We start from the raw sequence: 22,054 nt of genomic DNA, 5'->3' as shown, positions 1-22,054 counted from the left end.
TTTGCATGAATTATTGCATTAATGCGGCATGGCACGGAGGTGATCAGTCTGTGGCACTGCTGAGGTGTTATGAAGCCCAGGTTGTTTTGATAGAGGCCTTCAACTCGTCTGTATTGTTGGGTCTGGTGTGTCTCATCTTCCTCTTGACAATACTCCATAGAGTCTCTATGGGTGTCAGGTCAGGAGAGTTGTCTGGCCAATCAAGCACAGTAATACCATGGTCAGCCAACCATACTAGTGGTTGTGGCACTGTGAGCAGGTGCATTAAAATGTGTTGACTTTAGTCTTGATAAAACACAGTGGACCATCACCAGCAGATGACATGGAACCCAAAAGCATCACTGACTGTTGAAACTTGACACTGGACTTCAAGCAACTTGGATTTTGTGCATCTCAACTCTTCCTCTAGACTGTGGGACCTTGATTTCCAAATAAATGCAACATTTAATTTGGATCAGTGATGATTTGGGGTATCATGTCATCTGCATAACATCTCAGCCGTGTCACAGGCTGATTGTCTACATACCTTTTCAGAATGTTGAAATTTTTGTATTATTAATCCTTTTTTTGATTGGCCATATGGAATATTCTAATTTTGAGATGCTGGATTTCTGGATGAAAATGAGCTTTTCCATGATATTCTAAGAATATGAGATGCACCTGTATATAGACAGACACACTTCCTGTGTCCTGCACCTGTTTCACAAAAATAAAGTGTCTCCCTTGAGTGTTTCGTAGTCCTGAAAGAAGGCACAGATGGCAGAGAGCCAAGAGAAAAAATAGGTTGAGCATTCTTCCTCACTTCCTTTCTAAAGATACCGCATGGATATGTTATGCACAGAGAATAATGTTGCCCAAGTTTTAAAGTATCTGTGGACTGGTGTAGCCCTCATCAAAAAAATTAAGACAGGAATCCTTCACCATCTTGAAAGACAGGCATCTCCATATACGGGCACTAAAACGAGCCTCACGCTGTATCGCACATTAATGAGTAAACTCCCTTCAGCGTTGAGTTCTCTCTATGTCTGCTTGTTCTGACACACATGCTCCCACAGATGGAGCTCTGCAACGGGGACCATGCAGCTGCGGACAGTGTCTCTGCTGTGTTGGAACAGTGGACAACAGGCTCTCTATCCCTTACACAGTCACTGAGTAGGCCCCCTCAACCTCCTCTCCTAATCTCCTAGCCTCTTCTTCATTCTTCTTTCAGTCTGCATCTGAAGACGCATATTATAACTGACGCATTGCAAAACGTTCTGCTCTATCTTGTGCTTTTTCCCCCCTATCCATCACTGCAACTCTTTCTACTTTTGGCTCATTCTGCAACAATCTCTCCCTGTCCGTCCCTTGCTTCAGTCTCCTGTAGACTCTGATAATGACAGTGCACGGTTTTGCTTCCCTGCTCTCGTTTTTCTCTGCGAGTAGCATACTAGTTTGCTGTTGCGATAGGGGGGTTTAAATCCTTGCAGCACAGGCCCACCGGCACCGCTGCTGCTACCCACTGGGCCGGAATAAATCCAGGAGCCTCCAGACTCGCCTCTGAATGGGCCAACACCCCTGAAAGCCAGCCCAGAACACACTCCCCCAACCCCATGCATGAATCCAACAGCAATGAACCCAAAAGGCCTTCCTCAGGGAGGTTTAGCCCCCCCTCCCTCCCTCCCTTTGCTTTCACAAAGGATGATTTCAGCTGCCTAATCAACTAGAAAAAAACTTGTGCCCTCCTCCCAGTTGCTGCTGCTACGACCACTTCCCCTCCTCCTCCTCCACCACGCACATTTCACATGCCAGTGATTTTGTTTTTTGTAACATGAAGGGAGAAGGCGATTGGTTCAAACAACATTTTCTCTGAAGCATATTTGAAATGTCAACATCATTAAGACCAACTGTCAAATGTAGCGATGGTGAAAGGGCCCCTACCTACCTAATCATTAGAACCTCATGCGAAGTCTTTCAAATAAGCTGGGGAAAAAGCTTGTTTTTCTGCCGAGAGCTCTACAGGCTTACATTCCTGTCTCCATCCACAGAGGCTCAAACACCTGTGGTAATGATCTCGGTGACAATTACTGGACATTTCTATTCATGCCCTGGGCTAGGTCAAAACCCACACACCAGCACACACACACTCTCACACTTGCATAGTCCCTTTTCTTCTTTGCTTCTCCCAGCCAGCAGACACCAAGCAAACAGCCCTTATGCCCTCTGGCAAAAACCCTTCCACCAAAACCCTGCCACCAGCCCCCAGGGTCTTGTCTGGCACTAGCAAAAAGTTAAAGGTCAGTCCAGAGTCATGTGTCCAGTGGTCCTGTCAGATCCACAGAGCCAGCGCTTCTCATCTCAAGTTCAAAGCCAGACAAACCACAAGGCAACCCCCCCCCCCTCCTCACAAACACTGTGGCTTGTTAGCCCTAACACAGCAGCACATTCATGTCTTCATGCTATGGTTACACAGAAACATACAGGGATATGACAAAGTGGATTGGTTATCATTAATTGTGGGTTTTGTTCCAATTAAAGTTGTATTCTATTCTAGTCAATACTACAGTGATTGTCTATGGGCAGGGCTGTACAGTGCGACAGTTTTGATCGCATTTGCTACTGAAATTGATCACGTGCGATGATGAATACAAATCCATTCGCACTCGTGCGACAGCTTGCTAATGAGGAGAGGCTGTCTTTGAAACACAGAGGAGCACTGCACAACCCTGCTTAGAGGGCTCTACATTAACACTGCGGGTAAATGAGTCTTAGGCAAGTAAGTTATTGAGTCCACCCTCCACTTTGGCTGGTGAAAGATATGTGTCCTCGGGATCTGTGCTCGTGCAGCGATTCTAGGTATAAAAACTTCACCTACGGCAATTACCGGAAGGAGACGGCACATTACCGCAGTTAAATTAGCGCGTGTACAAACAGAACATTTCCTGTGCGCCTTCACATTAAAAGCCTGTTACTAGCCAAACGTGAGTTGACTTTTATTTTGAAGCCGGTAAGAACAGGAAGTTAGCGCTTTTTTCTAGCTTGAAAGGCAACTTATTCAGCTGCAGCGAGCAGTCAACAGTAGCCTAGTCTATTTAAACAAAGTTTTAAATAGGCCACTGAAAAGCTACTCCCAACACATTTATCCTAAATTGTACCAATATGTATACTTATTTATTTAATAGGCTATGTTTAATGTTTTAAAGTTTGGTTTTAATTAACAGAAGGACATTATAATAATAATAATTCTGAATCAGCAAAACATTGCAATTGGCAGGTTAGATTATTTTTTCTAAATTGCAATCAGTGCACCCCTATTAATTTTTCCATAATTATTACTGCACACACTAGGATATAATATTAATTGTGAATCTCAAATGAGACCAGGATGACATGCTCAAAGGTAATTAGAGCAAAATGTAAGGGTTAAGGTTATGCAAGTTTTCGATCATACTTTGTGTGCAACCAAATTTATTTTTGTGCTACTGAATTTTTTTGCTTGCTAGCACTAGTGCTACCACCTAAAAATATAATCGTACAGCCCTGTCTATGGGTATCCTTAGCTGATCACCAGCAGTAATAATGGAAGTAGCACTTAAAGCATCAGCTGTAGAATAAAACACTTGTAGAAGCAGCATCATTACGAGCAGTATTAGTGATAGACAGCATATGTTTGATCAATCGATAATATATAAGTAAATGAGTGTCATCGGATTTTGAAAATAAAAAGCCATTGAATTTTAAGCACTGAATATTTATGCATTGAAATAACGTATCTGAATTTTTTGCAGCATTGAAATAATGTATCTGAATTTTTTGCCGCATTGAAATAATGTTGGGGAGAACGGGGGAATCTGAGGCATCGGGTAATGTGAGCCACCCCCTGTATCTAGGCAACGGAAAACATTTGTGGTCATGTGAGATATATGTTTTCCAGACCCTCTCATTTCCCCATGGCCCTGAAAGAGAGGACCTCATGGTGCTGTGGTAAGCATGTTTTTTTCACCAAAATAAGTATTTTGCATGTAAAAGTAAATTTTCTTGCTGTCAACTTAATCAACTGTTGTGCCAAAGCAAATGTATTTACTTCCATATTACATTTTTTTACATTTTAAAATACTGTAGGTTCCCACAGTACAAGGTGACTTGTTTTGTCTAGCCAACCATGTTAGTCATAGCAGCAGTGTTAGTAGAAACTTACTTTGTAGTAGGGCTGCTCGATTATGGCAAAAATGCTAATCACGATTATTTTGATTGATATTGTAATCACGATTATTCACTGTAGGGATGCCCCAAAATGAAAATTCTGTAAATTCTTTCAACATTGCATAAATTAAACTCCCAAATGTGCTCCTCAAACATAGCCTACAACTAAAAAGCCACCATAAATAAATAAACAGTGAAACCTTCCAATCTAAGAGTAAAATTAATATTTTATTAGGGATGTGATTGTGAACAACTAGTTTATTTGCACGTTGAGGAGGTATGAATCTACAAAAAGATCAACTTATTGCCTTTTTTTTACAGTGCAGGACAGGTTGAGTTGCTGAAAAAAAACTGCACAGCAGCTGCCAACGTAATATTCAGACTTCAGAATTTGCATCAAAGCCCCAATGATCATAAAAACAAGAGGCTTTATTTAAACGATGTCCATGGTCGTTATTGTAATTTGTTCAGCTGTAGACTGAAACTAACGGAGGGAGGCGGCTCACTGTATATTTTCTCTAGTCGCGCGCGACATGGCTCTGTGTATCCAGGCTCAAGAAATGCAATCCGATCGCGGAAGCCTTCCACATCAACAACGTTAACGGGCAGGATATCCCCGTTTCATTTTAGCCATAAAGCCACAGGGCTTTTCTGTGTGGCGGCTCCATAGATAGTAAATAATAGGGCAGCTCACACTGGCGAGGTGTCACTATGAATGACACTGTTACCCACCGCCACGGAGTTTCAACTGGCAACTTGCTATTTCGCTTGCGCAAAGCGTTTGTGTTTCGATTTAACATCAGTCTTGGGCGAGTAGGCTACTTTAACTTTATGCTGAATAAACCATTGCACTGCAATCGCTGAAAGCGAAAGTGTTCAGGCGGGGTCAGGGCAGAGCGCACACAGAAGGGTTTGCTGCATTTACCACACAAGACACGGCGTGCGACACAATAATCGTTTTACTACGATTATCTTGTTTTCGTGATCGAGGGAAGCCAAAATCGTAATCGAAATTGAATTTCAATTAATCGCCCAGCCCTACTTTGTAGTAGTTGTACAACAGCAGCAGGAGGAGTGTTAGGCCCTGACCACACATCCTGCGTCTACTGCACGTCCCGGGCCTAAGAGTGGCTCAGTGATAGTGGTGGTCCATTGGTCACTTTTTGTTGCCTCATCTAAGTATTCTGTGTATGTGATTTTTAGTCTATCAAGGGTGCACTTTCTCACAGTGTACTGCAAGGCAAGTTTGATTGTGGGGGCATTCCAACATAAAGTGTAATGCAGTCGGCTGTCCAGTAGGTGAGCAATTCAAGCATGCCATTAGCCCAATTAACAGTCAAATCAACTTCATCATGCAGGAGACCACTTATCTGAGGATTGTCAGTAAACCAGCCCAAAACACGCTGGCTATCCTTGGATATGACACACTTGTTAGCCTTTACTCACATGGTGGGAGATGTTTTCAATGCCCCCCCAACCCCAGACCCACGCACACTGTGCCCAGCCAAGCAGACCCACTAAACCGCCTATTAGTGATTGTACTTAATGCTCTCACTTCTTTGCCTCCATGGATTCACTCTGCCTTGTTGTACTGTAATCCCTCTCCATCAGATTCTTAATTAAACACGGACTACACATGGGGTCAAAAATGTCACCTGGGTAGCAAGGGCGCGTGGGCAAAGGGAGGCTCTTGCTTCTGTCGGACTGCGCTAAGGAGCTTGTTATTCAACCTTTCTTTTGCCTTTTCTCCAAAAACAGACTTAAAACAGAGCTGTCACTTTTGACAGGGTCCCTAATCTGCGCCCTCCTTATTAATCGTTCCACCGTCACTCAATGAATGCACTCAAGCGCGTGAGGCAAGGCACACATATCCACATTCCCACACAAACTCTCTTTCAGTCAACTTTTAGTGTCCTTGGCTGCAGCCTCTAAAATGAAGATGTGACTGACTATTACCATAAAGTAAGTTAGGGCGTAAATCACTTTGCAAAGTGAAAGAACTCTCTCTCTCTTCCCTCCCCAATTCCATCTCTATGATTGGCAGGTTTAATTAACAAGGGGTCTTCGTCCTTCGGCAGAAAGTGGGTAACAGAGTTGGCGAGTGGTAGGGGGGGAGGATAATGTAGAGGGAAAGGGGGGGAAATGGGGAGATATGAAAACAATACATAGCCTACTTTTGTGCGCATATAATTAGAGACGTCTGGGACTGGCTGTGAGAAGTGCGTAGGCGTGTCTGCACGGATTGAGGCAGAAGCAATTAATGTGCAAGCCGTCCCCTAGGAGTGACAATGACAACATGTCACACCAAACTCTATGTATACACTTTCCTCTCCTCTGCTTAACACACCAGGGCCACTGTGATTGCTCACAGCACCTACGCAACTGGCTACTGACAAGTTACCCAGCGGTTAAATACATGACATACGATATTAATGGAAGCGGGTTGTCAGGTGCTACATTAGCATAACTTAAAGTGAAAAATGACCCTGCTATGTCAGCTGAGTCAGGCATTTGTGCCAACCGTGTGCATTAAGGCTGAAGCACAGCCTTATCCTACCATGTCCCCAAGGTTTGATACTCGATCCTAGTCTTTTCTACATATTATATGTTCCCTTAAGGCCATGGGCATACCATTTCTTTATACTGCTATTCTGACAACACATAAATTAACCTAGCTTTGACGCACAGTAACTACAATAAATGAACAGACCTGCAAAGACATTCATTCCTGAGTGGCTCAAAACTGTCTCCATCTGGAGGAGAATAACTCTAACTCTAGTTAGGTTGACTCAGCTTATAATAAGTCCATATGTAGCTTTTGTATAAACATACGGAGTAGTGCTACATACAGACAAAAGCTGAATAAAGCCTTGTGAGTTTCCAAGAGCGCTATGTCAAGTCTGAAGAATGACAAGTGATGTCACTTGAATCTGGGCAGAAGACTACAAGTTTGAAAATGAATACATCTGTGTGTGGAGTTGTGTGTGAAGGATGTAAGTTGAATAGATCTGATAGCAAAGGACACATTTGAATGGCCCAACATGGTCTTTCAGAGGGTTTCCTACCCAGAGTGGTTAGATTTTGGAATAACACCTAATGCTGTGGGGATAGTTTTGGCATAAATATAAACAGGGCTGCTGGTATAATATTAGTATATTTCCTTCTCCACAGTAGTTACACAGACTTTAAAGCCCAATTTTTATTCATGCTTTGTCAAAACTGAAAATATAAATAGTAACCAAGTTCAAGACACTTATTTGACATTCGTTTAACTTGAATAATAGTAGCAACATCTATCCTACAATATGGGTCTCTCTCTTTAACATCAGAGTAACCTACTTCCTACACAGACGTGCAGATGTAGTGCTCCTCCTGTGGCGGAGAATTTTCTTTAGTTTATAATAGATTAACCCCAGCAGGGAAATTTCAACATTAAACACAGAGTAAAAAAATCTACCAGTGCAGCGTTTCAACGGCAAGCTTTCTGCTGGCATCATTACTTTTCTAGGTCAGTTTGCAGGAGTCTGTGTTTAAAACCAACTCACAAACAACATATGTCAACTGCTGCCTTATGCAAGGGCAAACAAAGTAGATCATTGTTTTTCAATGTCTTGTACTCAGGTCATCCCGCCAGTGTCTGGGCCAGCCTGATCATCCTCTCTTGGCCTACTATTATTGTGTACGGGGCTTGGTGACCCCAGCCACACAGTGCCATCTGCTCCCACTCCATTGATGCTGAGATTAGGGGTGTAGTAGGCCAGGAGGGCACGGCGACACACATGTTCAGTGGCCGCATATGGAGACACTCGCTTTTACCTCGGGCTGGCCTGCTCAGATCGTACGGTGGTTGGAAGATGAAAAGGTTATTCTCAGGGTATGCGGCACAGTCAGAAGGCCGACCACCAGCTGATTTCAGTGCTGTTTCCCAACACCTTCCACCAATGAAATCAATACTCTACCTACCCCCTCCTAGCCTGGTCCAACCAGACCATCGTACTTCATTTCATTTGTACAGAAGGTCTGGAAGTGCTGTATTTGGCAAACATCTCATAAAACGGAATGAGGATTTAAAAAAGGGTATATGCCTCCAATCATTCTTGGTTAAGCTAACGCGCTCCTCTGTGAATGCAAAGAGGCAACAAGCTCACTCATTCTGCATTCAGGGCACGGTCACTCAGCTCCTTGCTCATGAATGTAATCCTTTACATTTATTTGTCTGAGTTCAGAGGGCCACAGGGGCCAACGCTCGCTACTGATACAGACAGCGTTTGGAAGGCAAACACAGCAGATGCTGGTCCAGGTGCTACTGCATCTTTGGAGTGCCAAAATACCGCCATCGTCCAAATCGCTGCCAAGGTGGCCGCTGGACAAGTGGACATAGCAGTCAAAAACGGGAGGTAGAAAGGAGAGGAACTGACAAAATGAGAAGATGAGACAGATGGGTTGAGAAGCAGGAGGGCCCAATATGGGGAAGCAAGGCATCAACACTGTCAGGATCAAAGGTTTGATTCCCAGCGGGTCTCTCCTAAGCTTATCAATTTCAAATTCAAACCCATGTCTCCAGGAAAGGTCAGCAAGTACTTCAGAATAGGATACACATCACAATATAATATATCACCATACATTACGATATGATGCATATTGCGGTATTACAGATATTCGGCCATGTATTTGAAAGGGGATGCTCTACTTTTGTCATCCGTGTCGACAATGTTGCATCTAGCTTTCACTCTATGGGAATGGCACCCATCACTTCAAGGCAACTAGCTGTACTGTGACATCTCCACAAGTGAAGGTTGTAGGTCACAACATATTTTAAAACTTACATTTTTTATTTTTTATTTTTTTTGGGGCGCCCTTAGCTCAGTAGGTAGGGTGTGTGTGTGTGTGTGTGTGTGTGTGTGTGTGTGTCCGGGCCGGGCCCAGCAGCAGACGCGGGTTCTTTCTCTGCATGTCACTCCCCTCTCTGCCCCATTTCACCTCTGTCTCTTCACACTATCAATAAAGCGTGAAAAAGGTCAAACAATATATTTAAAAAATATATATATATACTGTACAGTATATATAAAAAAAATGTATCCAAATACCGGTATTGACATTTGGAGCCGACGATACCATGAAGATATCACGAAAATAAATATCTTGATATATTGCCATATCGATATTCTAGTACAGCCCTTCTTCTGTCACACTCCCAGATTAACATGACTTTTTTCCAATCACAGAGTGAACCGCTTAATGAACATAGCAAGGCCGAGGCAGGTTTTGATAGAGCCACAGAGCAGTGGCAAAGGAAAGTTCTGGAGTAGTTTCAGATTGAAGGGGGAAGTGTAACTCATCAATTCCCCCCACCCCCCCACTTTCTCAGCTTGCACTCTGCAGCTCTGCCACTTCATGTATACCATTAGAAAGAAAGATGGCGCTGAAAAGGGTAACACCAAGCCACAAAAAGGTGGCATCAATCCAAATCTACTTAGAGAAGAAGTGAAGGATCTGGTGATGAGGACGTCCCACCGTGCTAGCAGACACAGGTGTTGCTGCTCATGCTGCATAGCCTCCCCTGCTGTGCACAGGAGGGCCACCGCTAACCTTGATATGGGGGGGTGAGCAGGCGCTGCCGTAGTGCCCTTGTTCGCTCGGTTGAGGGGCATGTCATTTTATTTATTTAATAATTGGATTGCTTTTTTTCTCACAAGTTTCCCTTCAACTTTTAATATCTCTTGTGCGCCACAGGGACACTGGGAGGCCCACAGGTTTGATAACTTTAAACGCCTAGTTTTTAAAGTGTAATATGTACAGCTGCCCTGGGACCTACACACCCCGGGTCTTGCTCCATATCACACTTTCGTTTTCTCTTTTTTTCTAACTAAAATGAAGGTTAAGATAGGGAGTGAGTCGTAGGTCTGCAGGGTGTCTTACATGATTGTTTAAGCCCTCATAAGACACTGCAGGTTAACAGGGTAAAATAGTAACTTATGGATATCAAAATGAAACTTTGCCAGGTTTAGGGCTGCAACTAACGATTATTTTAATAATCGATTAATCGGCCGATAATTTTTTCGATGAATCGGATTTAAAAAAATAAACATTTGTAAATGCCGCATCTTTATTCAAAAACTGAACATTACTTCAAATTCACAGTGCAGACTGAAGGGTCAAAACACCAGGTTATTGCTCCAACGTCCCGGAACTATAAAAAGTAATATTAAACGATAAAAAATAAAAAATAAACTTAACTGGGATAACACAAAAAAAACATACAATGTATGATATACTGTACATACAGTAAATAAGGGATGTCCATGGTAAACCAGTCAACCGACAACGATCCAAGTCTTTATTGGTATCACTATTGATACTTTTCTATTATTTTGTTGAAATAGAACTTGTATTATTGCTTTAATTGCTGATATGATCATAGCTCAACATAGGACATTAAACAGGTCATAATTCCATCTTTACTATCTATTATATATTGCTGGGAAAACAAGTTTTCGGCAAAATCTCAAATTTCTTTTTCTTTTTTTGTATTTGAACACATCAATCATATTACTGAGCCGGCCTGAACACATCACATTTGACATGTTTGCTACTTTTTTTAAGCTAACTAGCTCTATATCCTTCCGATTTTAACATGGATTTAAAAACTGGATTACTATTTTTAACTGACGGTACTTTCTACACCGTTCGGTTGTGTGATTACAGCCGCTGCTTTGAATGACTGTTGATGCGCCGATGCCGACTCTCCGAGCCCGTCTGCACACCGTCTGCAGCAGCAGCAGCTGACAGAGTTTTTTTTAACCCAAAGACAGCAAAGGTACAACACTTTTATATAGGCTATAGGCCTACAGTCCAGTGTTAGATATGACCAAAATACAAGCTGTGGCCGCTCACACTATAGCTTTCCCGCACCGCTTCACGTACGGAAGGCTCGCTGTGGGCGTGCATGAACCTTTCGGCGGCTGGATGTAAACAGTGCCGCGCCTACAAGTGACTTATTAATCGCGCGACTCAACGAATCGATGACCAAATTCGTTGCCAACGCTTTTAGTAATCGATTTTATCGATTCGTTGTTGCAGCCCTAGCCAGGTTATTATGTACACAAATTAATTTATGTATTACAATATCTTCAGTTATATTTGAATACATATAATAATAATTCGGCAATATCTAACTAATTATACGTACATTTGCATCTCTTTACAAACCAAAAATCGAGATGTTGGATAAGGCCAGAGTTAAATTTTTTTTTCATTTTTACAACATATTAGTGTCCAAAGTTTTAACAGAACAGAGGATTCATTTAAAGGTGAAGTAAGCGGTTTATCTATGTTAATATAAGTGTTAAATCGTTCTTTATTCATACAGTGATCACTTACAATCTTACATAATGTGCGCGTTTCATAAAGCTGATCTCTCAGTCAGCTGCTCTGCATGTAATCATCAAATAAACTTTTCGGGGATCCCAAAATTGATATCCAATCACAAGAGAGAACGCTACAAACCGAGACCCGTCTCACTCATGGTCTCACTGCCGGTGCACGCCAGAGAACAGATGGGTGAATGTTTATGCGCCTACAATGGCGGAGCAGGTACAAATCCTTCCCAATGTCTGTTTTGATGGTTTTTATCATGTTTTATCACACTTATGGATCTGAGATGATGCTAGATAACTCCCTGCTTGAAGACCGCAGTGCATTAATGTGGTGACGTAGGGTCGAGGGGAGGGGGATGTAACTGACAGGAAGTTAGCTAAAAGAACCATTCCGCTTACAGCACCTTTAAGCCTTTTTTCATTTGATAAATCATGCCTTTTCGGTATGTACTTAAGAACAAAAGGTATCATAAATCAGACAATTAACAACATATGAACAAATCCTTCAGTTATATCCTCAAGAATAGTTTAGTTGATGTAAGTGCTTATGAAGTTCAGATTCTTTATTAAAAGTACTGAAAAAAATTAATGTTGAGAAAATGGCCGCTGAATATGGTTGTATAGGTGAAATATACAGACGCAAACAGACCAGGTTTAGTCAAATAAACACCTTAATGTACATTTTGGAATTTCTATTTATACTGTAGTAGCATGAAAGAAGACATGTTGTGGAAGCAAAATAGCCACAAATCTCAGTTGAATGCTTTGCCTGCCACGTATCGCCTTAGTAACACGTGGGGCTAAACATGTGAGCCCAAGTGGGGGGAAATACTGGGATATTAAAAAAAAGTTGAGGACGAGGTAGCGGAGCTTAAAATAAAATAGCTTTGGGCATCAAACACTTATTTTACCAAAGAAGCTGCAGAGAGTGAAGAAAGCTAGGGGAATGCTATTCCTGCAGTCTGGCCAAAGACGTCATCTCAATCTAAAGCGACACTCGCCGACAGCCCTGACAGAATGTGCAACGCGCTCATCTCACGCAGCAGCGAAACTTTCCTGTCTGCTGCCAGTGTCACCACAGCTAGCGTCAGCCTGTCATCACTGGTGACAGGTCGGACTACAGGTTCCATGGCCTGGGAATGGCTTGGACCATTGCTTTGGGCCACAGAGCGTAAACAAAGCAGGCTAAGCTAGGCTAGGCCGCACATGCAACAGAGGAATATTCATAAAGATTATTCACGGCTGGCGGTAAAGGCAGCAGCAGCCCAATCTGACAGAGAGCAGGATGGGACTGGGATGGACAGGCAGCCGTCACTGCGGAACAGTCATGCTCCTGCATATCTCAATCAATGTGTCCCCACTCATCCCCCAGTACGAGCGCAACCAACAGGATTCTGCACCATCAATCTCACCTGCCATTCCCAACACGTTGGCCGTGTGCCGAGAGCAACCATTTCAAAATCGCACGGTAAATTATCCCTGAAAGGAAGAACCCTCTCCCTCAAACACTCAACACTGGTTTCTAACATCAATGTGTGATGTTGAGTGCATTCAAGGCCTCTAATCTAATCTGATGCATCACTTTCTCATACCTGCCTTGTGTACTTCCTTAATGTCGGGTTAGTATGGTGTCATAGGAACTTTTAATAATAGTACTGAAATGATACTTTACTTTCACTGTTGATACATTGGGATACCTCACATTGAGATGTATGAACATGTTTTTTCAAAATGTTCTGTCTGTCTGTGGGTTCGATACACAGCCATCCTTGTGAGTGTATTTCTATAAGCCCAGAGTTGGTATACAAGAAATCAATGTAGTTAAGCATTTTGTGCTCGCAGGAAATCAGTCTTGCACCAGTCATCAAACGATTATTCAAATAATTAGTCATTTGTTGATTTAGAGAAAATAAATCAATCAGGTAGGTAGTTGCTACATCAGTTTCTAAACACAAATGATTTTTAGCATCTCAATTATAAATTAAATTTTTTTTTTATTTGAATTCTGAACTGTAGGTCAAGCAAAACAAGCACAATGCATTTGTCACAAAGCGATTTAGGAAACGGACGAGGGAAAACTATTAATCGGGAGAACAATCAAATGTTTGAAATTTAAAATGAATATAAGAGTTGCTCTCTTAATATTCTTTAGGAAGGTCAGTGAAACAACATAGTGTGTGTTCTTTATGTGTTGTTTTACTGTTTCCAATACAGGTTTATTACATTTGTATTTTTCTCTATGATATACTTTACAGTGTTGACTTATGTTTGTCATTTTGAATTGATGACAAATCCCAAACCCGTTACCAAATGGTGTTAAAACGTTTTCAAGGTGAAATAGTTAGAGCTTGATTCCTTCAGATTTGACTAGACAAGTGATCCTGCCTGCCTTGAAGATATTTCCTCTCTTGCTGTTGTTAAAAAGAATTAAGAGAAGCTTTGCCGACTTCAAAAATAGAAAGTGTTTTTTCCGAAAATGATATAATCGTCAGAGAAATTACTTCACCGCGATTGGTTAACCTGCCCCTTCAGCTGCCTTTAAAGCCATCTTCCCTAGACTCTCAATCCATGGACAATTTAAGACATGATCTGTGGCAGACGGTTTAAGATATATTAAAGTGAGTGAAGTGCTGCAGAGGCACTTAGAGCTTTTCTATATTTGCTAAAAAGAAATTTGATGTGAGAGTTGATCATCAGTAGTTGAAACGTCTGGATGCCTCACACTCCTTTAGCGTGTGTTCCCCAGGCAGCAGATATGATACTAACCCTATAAGAGACTATCATCATACAATCAGCCATTTCCTGCAGACCTGCAACATACTGCCAATTCCAACAGCTGATTCTCCAGCAGCTAACACGTTCAAGCTATATGTGAATCTACTTTCCTCAACTGTTGGACTGATTTCATGAAGGCAAGGCAAGGCAAGGCAAGGCAAGGCAAGGCAAGGCAAGGCAAGTTTATTTATATAGCACAATTCAGACACAAGGCCACTCAAAGTGCTTTACAGGGGCAAGATTAGAATACATAAAACACATTATAAAACATTTAAAAGCGAATAAAAGAAGCAAATAAAATGAAAATTGCAGGTTAAAATGGAAACAAAAAAGTCTTCAGACTCGATTTAAAAGAACTGAGAGTTGCAGCAGACCTCAAGTTCTCTGGGAGTTTGTTCCAGATTTTTGGTGCATAATAACTAAAAGCTGCTTCTCCTTGTTTAGTCCTAACTCTAGGGACTGTAAGTAGACCTGTCCCAGACGACCTAAGGGCTCTGGACGGTTCATAACGTATCAGCATATCAGTAATGTATTTTGGCCCTAAACCATTTAGTGCTTTATAAACCAACATCAGTATTTTGAAATCAATTCTTTGAGTGAGTGGAAGCCAGTGTAAAGACCTCAGAACTGGGGTAATGTGATCCACTTTTTTGGTCCTAGTGAGGACTCAAGCAGCAGCGTTCTGAATTAGCTGAATCTGTCTGATAGATTTTTTTGGAAGGCCTGCAAGGACACTGTTACAGTAGTCAAGTCTACTAAAGATAAATGCATGGACAAGTTTTTCTAAATCTTGCTGAGACATAAGCCCTTTAATTCTTGATATGTTTTTTAGGTGGTAGTAGGCTGATTTATTAATTGATTTTATGTGTTTCTTGAAATTCAAGTCGGAGTCTACAACAACACCAAGATTTCTGGCTTGGGGTGTGGTTTCTAACATAACGGATGTAAGCTGTGCGCTGACCCAGGAGATCATTATCTAGTTTGTAGAAATTAAATCAAATCAAGAGCCTTGTAAGCAAATGCAATGATTGACCGAAGAAAGAGTTGGCAACAGCAATAACAATAAGCCTTTAAAGTAAAGTGATGCCAAACTCAACAACACCAAAGGAAGCCCTTAAAGTGAGCAAATTACCTCCATTGTCTGAACACGTTTAGCGATCAGCTTGACAGGCAGCGCTGCGCCTGCTGGCACAACTACATCAGCTCGCTAATGATTTGTTGTTGACGTGGGAGATAAACAAGACATTTCCAACACCTGGAAAGGGGAAGAAGGTCCTGGTTCTCCCCACAGACGCCTCACTAGTTCCAGTGAGGTGACAGGCGCACAGGCACGGACATGGAGCAGCACATCAACAGTGTGAACGCATTACGCGCCCCACACACATCCTACCTCTACTGCGCGTCTACCTCGCGTCTGCGTCTGACTTTTGGTCACAGACTGTGAAATCAACGTAGAGCGAGCACACATCCAACCTCAGACGCACTGCTGAGGCGCGTCGGAGGCACGTCTGCAGCGCCGCTCCCCTTCACCTCAGGAGGCTCGCCTATTTTTTTCTGAGAGCAGCGCGTCTCTCTCGCGTCTCTGTGCTTTAACTGATAGAGAAATACTCTGTTGACAGTCATACCAGCAGCATTCACTCTAGTTACACGTTTACCCGGTGTGTTTATTTCAAAATAAAACATCCCTCAGTCGTATACGCGAATAATCCCTTTATTTCACGATTTAATTGTGCAATCAAAATCCGAGGGATTTAAAACCTAATTTTCAATTAGTTCTGGCATTTCATTTTTGGATAAATGACACATATAGAGATCCAATATAGTGAAGAAATAAAAAAGATCATGATGAGCGCAACAGTTTTCCGTTGCTCTATCTGTGTCTACGGCCTTCTTCTTCCCCGACCACACCCCCCTCTCTCTCTCCCGTATAAATCAGTAAAGTGATTTTTGAAATACTCTGTTGAGAGTCATATTGACTTCATACTGGCAGCTTTCGCTGTAATTTCACCATTTCCTGGTGTGTCCCCTTCAAAATAAAACTTCCAACAAGCGAAAATATGGCAAAAAAAAAAGAAAAAAAATGGCAATGGGGCGCACGGATTACTGTCCAGACTCAATATAAATCATATGCATCATAGATGACATGAAATAACTTCATTTTTAATGGGAATTATCTATGAAAACTCTATGTAGAAAGATAGGGCTTTTAGAAGCAGCGCTGCAGCAGCAGCTGCTGAGACGTTGCATGTGTGTCCGAGAAAAGTCCGAGAGAGGCAGCAGTAAGGTAAGGCGACGCGCTCCAGAGGTAGACGCAGGATGTGTGTGGGGCGCGTTATACAAGCCGATAATAGCAGAGGGGAAAGTCTTATTGAAAGCACTACGGATGACCAACCTCTGGTTTCCAACACAGGACCCCCTACTGCGTGATCACCTGAATATATGTTACGGAAATCTGATCCAACGTATGTGACCACCACATGCAAACCATGTTCTGTGTTCTGTGTCTCTGACTCCTGTAAGAGGAAAACAACTTAAAGGCAAATAAAAATTATCAAACTACATATATTAAAAGGCAGTGAAGTTTCCCCACATCTCTCAGCCATTCCTGGGCCTCAGAACTTAAAATCAATCCCATTAAGTCTTCTGCTGCAGTGAATAAAAGGGAAGTTTAGAATTTTTGTTGAACTCCTAAACAAGTTTGCCAATAGAATTGAATGAGAAGAACCAAAGGACTTGTGACTAAAAGCAGAGGCAATTCGAATATGTGAAAGCCTGGGGAGGAAAGGCCTAAATGACTTCCACCTCAGCCGAGCAGCTGCACTGTCATTGGCTGCTTTGGCTGATTGAATATGTCCACACATTTGATGCTTGGCCGGTCCTTTTAATCTAAAAGGAAAACAGGCTCACGTAGTCTGTTTGTGATATGCAATCCATCTAATGCTGCGTCACAAAGGGTGAGGAGTAAAATGTGTGCTAGTCTTCAGCACTTCAAATTGGTCATTTCCAGCTTAATTGCGTCCATTCTTCTTCGGCTAAACATACAATTAAAGCTGGGCTATTGCTTCTGAAGTTTAGTCCAATAGCTCTGACGACGAGCGGGTCATATTGATAGATTTCAGTTTATTTTCTCCCTTCACAAAATGGCTGTTGAAACAACCTTGTTCCTTCTTTTGCCATTTCAGTATTACCACGAATGATAATTACAGTGTTCTCATTCACTTGAACAACGTGTCTCCATTATGCAATCCACCATTGTTCTGTTATAAAATGTGTTATTTCCTCAGGAACAAGCCCATTTCATCATTGCCTTTTGTGTGAGCATCTCCATTTTTCTCCATTTACAGCCACCATGTTTGCCCCAGGAGGTGTGTGTGTGTGTGTGTGTGTGTGTGTGTGTGTGTGTGTGTGTGTGTGTGTGTGTGTGTGTGTGTGTGTGTGTGTGTGTGTGTGTGTGTGTGTGTGTGTGCGCGCCATTTTCTGTTGGTTTAACACTGTGCCGGAGCCACACAGTCACACACTGTACAACCAGCCTTCTCGTGTCAGTGCCCATTCCGCTGTGGTCTTTTCAAGCTAACCCTCTCCTGACCTCCATTTTTAGAGTGTTCAGAGCTGCGAGTCGGCCCCGCTTAGTGTTGGGGTTCACTGACGTGGTCTCATTTGAAAATGAAATGACTTCCCTTGCTCCAGCTGCTCGCAGGCCCTGCTAACACAGGCCAGGTGCATTTAAAAACCAAGGCAGCTTTCACCTCAGCTCAGCCATCACATACTTTGTGCAGCCACACACTGTTATACCACTTTGATAGGAAAGTAATGGCCTCAATATAACAGAAATGCAAAGTGAGACAAGCACTGCATCTAGTATTAAGGGAGCAATACACAACTTCCATACCCATAAATCCTGGTACATGATGTCAACAAACTGCAATACTCTGTGTCTTTGAAGATACGTATAGAGTTGTGTTACAACCAAAATGTGTCAGTAGCATCAAGTAGCAACAAGTGTCAAGTATCTTAAGTTCACAGCAAATGGAAGGTCAAGTTCTGAAACGCAGCACGGCTTACTGCCTGTAGAGTTTTGATACAAAACATTTTTTAAAAACTCAGCTGCTCAGCTAGAAGCAGGAAAAAGCCATCATCATCAAGAAGAATACTCCCCCAGCTTCAGGAGTTTGGAGATATTTTGGCTTTTTACATCCGACACAAAATAGAAAAAGGGAAACACTGAAACATGTGCTGAAGTTAGTGCCAGCTAGGAATTTGTTATTTCAAAAAACTAAGAAAGTAAAAATACGATTTGTGATGATGAAAAACAAGTTAATAAAGTATTACCTGGAATATGGGATGATAAAATTAATTAATTGCAAAGATATAGAAAATAAAAACTCAGTCGGGTCCCTTTATACCCATGTTATGCATCAAAGGGTTGAGTTGAGCTGGGTGAATGAGATTTTGCCATTATTTGAGAGCCAAACAGATCTCTTCTTGAGCCTCCTCACTTATATCCTTATAAAGGCCAACGTCACACACTGATCATTATTGATATCGACTGATGAGAAATTATTAATTGTGATGACATGTCTGGCCATATCTCATTACCACTGTTCTATTTCAAAGGGCCCATGAATCATAACATACCCAATTTGCCTCCATACAGGGACCTTTTACTGCAGAACACTCTCCATCACTTTATCTCATCTCATTTCCTGTCATTTCTAACAGAAGCACCCAGTTCTGTAAAAAAAATACCTTTCTAAAAAAGGGAAATAGGCATTGTATCAGCTGTGCTGAAAGGGTTGCAAAAATTCAACTTCAATCAAATAGTTTGATAATAGTTTTCAGGGTTTTTTTTTTAAAGAAATGCCCAAATTGTTTGTGTCCAGCTTCTGAAATGTGAATGTTTTCTTTAGTGTTCTTTGATGGTAAATTGACGTTGGGTATTGGACTATTGGTCGGACAAAACAAGACATCTGAAAATGTCACCTTGGGTTTTGGGAAATTTGGTGATGGGCATTTGTCATCATCTTCTGACACGTAAAAAAAAATCGAAAAATGGATTGAAAATTTAAATAATGGTTTGTTGCAGCAAGCCTTACACATACCTTGACATATCTACACCAAAGTAAACAACAACAAATTGGAGGGATAATAAAATAATTTAAAAACTGCAAAGCCAGTGATTTAAATGTATGACAAGTGACCAGACATTGCGCGCCAACCTCCTGTACATTTTCTATTTAAAACATATCTCCCTCTTTTAGATTGACCCCTTACTTCCTATATGTGGAAATCATTCCCCAGCATTGTCCATCTCTGACAACACAATCAATTCCACACGTATAAAGTGTTGTGTGTGCCAGCTGGTGATGACACAGCCTGCTCTGTTGTTTTATCTAGTCTCATAAGACCATTGGCACCGTCCCTCTCGCTTTGAGAACCAACTTGATCCTTGAGAGCAAAGGGAGTGGCTGAGATCACGTCTGTTCAGCAACTGCTCCTGGTGGCTGCTGTGTAACTGAAACCAATGGAGTATTTATATCATAGCTCACACAGCGCTTCTCACACACCAGTTGCAAAGCATTCTTCAGATTTAAACCAAGCGGCTCTCCCTTTTCTACTTGAGACAAGTGGACACGGTGTGACCAGAAAGCGTTTGGTCTCTACACCGTATATCACAACACTAAAGACGTTCAGGAGGATTGAAGGCCTTAGAAAACTACAAAAGACAAACAAAAAAAGCTTGAAAATCACCACCGGGCAAAAGAGAAAGGGATTTAAAACTCCTGGCTCTCTGGGTTTCAAAGCATTATGGCTTAAAATCTCAATTTTCCGCTCCAAGAAGCATTTTAAAAACTGTCTGCATTCTGTCTATCACAGTTTGACTGATAGGAATATAGCCAGACTGGGTATTTTTTAAGTTTACCAGAGCTTTTTTTTTAAGTGTGAGGCAAAACACTGAAATGACTAATTCATCTCTCCACTGTATTGCTTTGTAGCAGGCGGCATAATAAAAACACGCTCCTCTTAATTCGTTCAAGCCACATTTTTTCAAATTCTCAAATGCATCTGGTTGGCTGGGTTTGCAACTAAAACTCAACCCTTCAACCATGTATTCCCCATGGAATCAGCAGCATGATAGTGAAAGATGTTCCATGGATGATACTAACATGCTGGCAGGTTAACAGCTCATTTCAAAAACAGTACAGCAATATATCTGAAGATACATCCATTAAGGGATGACTGAATCACTACTGTGTCGTTTACATTTACATGACATGTTGGAGTAGAGAGAATGATGCTGGCACGTTCTGAAGACTCAACAATGAAAACATGGCAGCAAGCGTTATGATGCTGTGTGCAATGGACACGCATTTAGAGAGAGTGACAGCAGAGAGACAGAGAGAGAGAGAGAGACAGAGAGAGAGAGTGATCATAGGCATTTAAAGAATCCAATTACATTTTTCAAGCTTTGCTGAATGAACCCTGGTATGAAATGTCATTTTAAAAAATACAGTAGGCTATGGACTAATGCCAATGACTCGTGTGATGATGACATGATGCCATGATTTTAGTCTGACGATGCAGGCAATTCCCAAATGTCCATCCTGCCCCTGAAAATGACCTTATCAGCTTATGCACGAGGGAGAAAGTTCGCACTTCTGAATGCAGCAGCACGGTCTGATGTTCAAAGCGGGACACACTCTGGCACTCTAGACATTCAACTTTTGAAGTTGTGAAACTCCCAAAATAAGCCACATGCAATATTGACATCGACATGTGTGTCTACACCGTGATATAGAACGACTTTTTAAAAAACCCCGACGTCAACTTTAAAAACCGCAGCTCTAGCCAGATACTGTATGTCTGTCGGAGATGTGCAGGTGCGCGCTGTGCGTCATGACTGCTGCGAACATTTCTTTTGTACCTGTTGGTCCTTCCATGCTGTCTGCGTAGATCCTGGCGGCCACCATCAGTAGCAATAAGGCTGAATACATGTTGGCACGAGTAGTAGTAGTAGTAGTAGTAAAGTCCAGTTTGTCTTTATTGTCACAAGAGGGAAACAATCCTAAAGAGAAGTCCAGTGGCAGCGGCGGGGCTGGAGAGAAGTTGTCCCCGTGCAGTAGAAGCGCGCTCTCCTCCACACAGCCGCACAGGGAGCATCTGATCTCAAGCTAAAGCGTCTAAAACAAGAGCCCCCCCTTCCCTTCCCTCTTCTTCTCCTCCTCCAACGGCTCCTCCGCTACTTTTTGCACCGTCAAGTGGCGCGCAGGAATGCGGGTGTGCAGCGCCCCCATGTGACATTCACACACACACAAGCCTTTTCAGCTACTGATACTGCAGTGTCTGGGAGCAACAAGGATTATTAGAAAGTGTGTCACAATACTGTCAAATGTGAGGGCGCATTGTTCCAGTTGATTACTGACATACATTTTATTTTTCAGAACAGATTTTGGATACAAGCTATTAAGCATAAGGAAGGATAAGGAAGTTTATTTGTCATTGTATTGCTACAGCACAATTTGTGTTGGCACTGAAAAGAGTTAAGTTAAAATCACACCAGAATAAGACAATATAGACAACAGGAACAGAACCAATCAGACTATCATTTTAGTCTTTTTTTAAATAAAAAAACACTATGTACAGTTCTTTAGTTTAAAATACATTTCTGTCAGATTTGTTAAAGAACCAAATGCATAAATGTATCATATATCAGACAATTAACA

General features: G+C 41.9%; 1 protein-coding gene across 1 annotated transcript in view; it reads right to left on the bottom strand.

Annotated features, from left to right (window-relative positions):
* The window catches only part of ptprua (protein tyrosine phosphatase receptor type Ua), a gene marked incomplete at both ends in the record, with an annotated part of 279,645 nt that extends 258,320 nt beyond the window's left edge, over positions 1 to 21,325 (bottom strand). Inside the window, one exon of the mRNA XM_080045126.1 lies at positions 21,256 to 21,325. Within this exon, the coding sequence (XP_079901252.1) occupies positions 21,256 to 21,325 (70 nt within the window). The remainder of the gene's footprint in view (positions 1 to 21,255) is intronic.
* Positions 21,326 to 22,054: the final 729 nt, after the last annotated feature.

Source organism: Ammodytes marinus (genome assembly GCF_949987685.1).
Source record: "Ammodytes marinus genome assembly, chromosome: 17".
NCBI classification, from domain to species: Eukaryota; Metazoa; Chordata; class Actinopteri; order Uranoscopiformes; family Ammodytidae; genus Ammodytes; species Ammodytes marinus.
The sequence above is the reverse complement of the archived record's forward strand: the minus strand, read 5'-3'. Positions and strand labels throughout refer to the sequence as shown.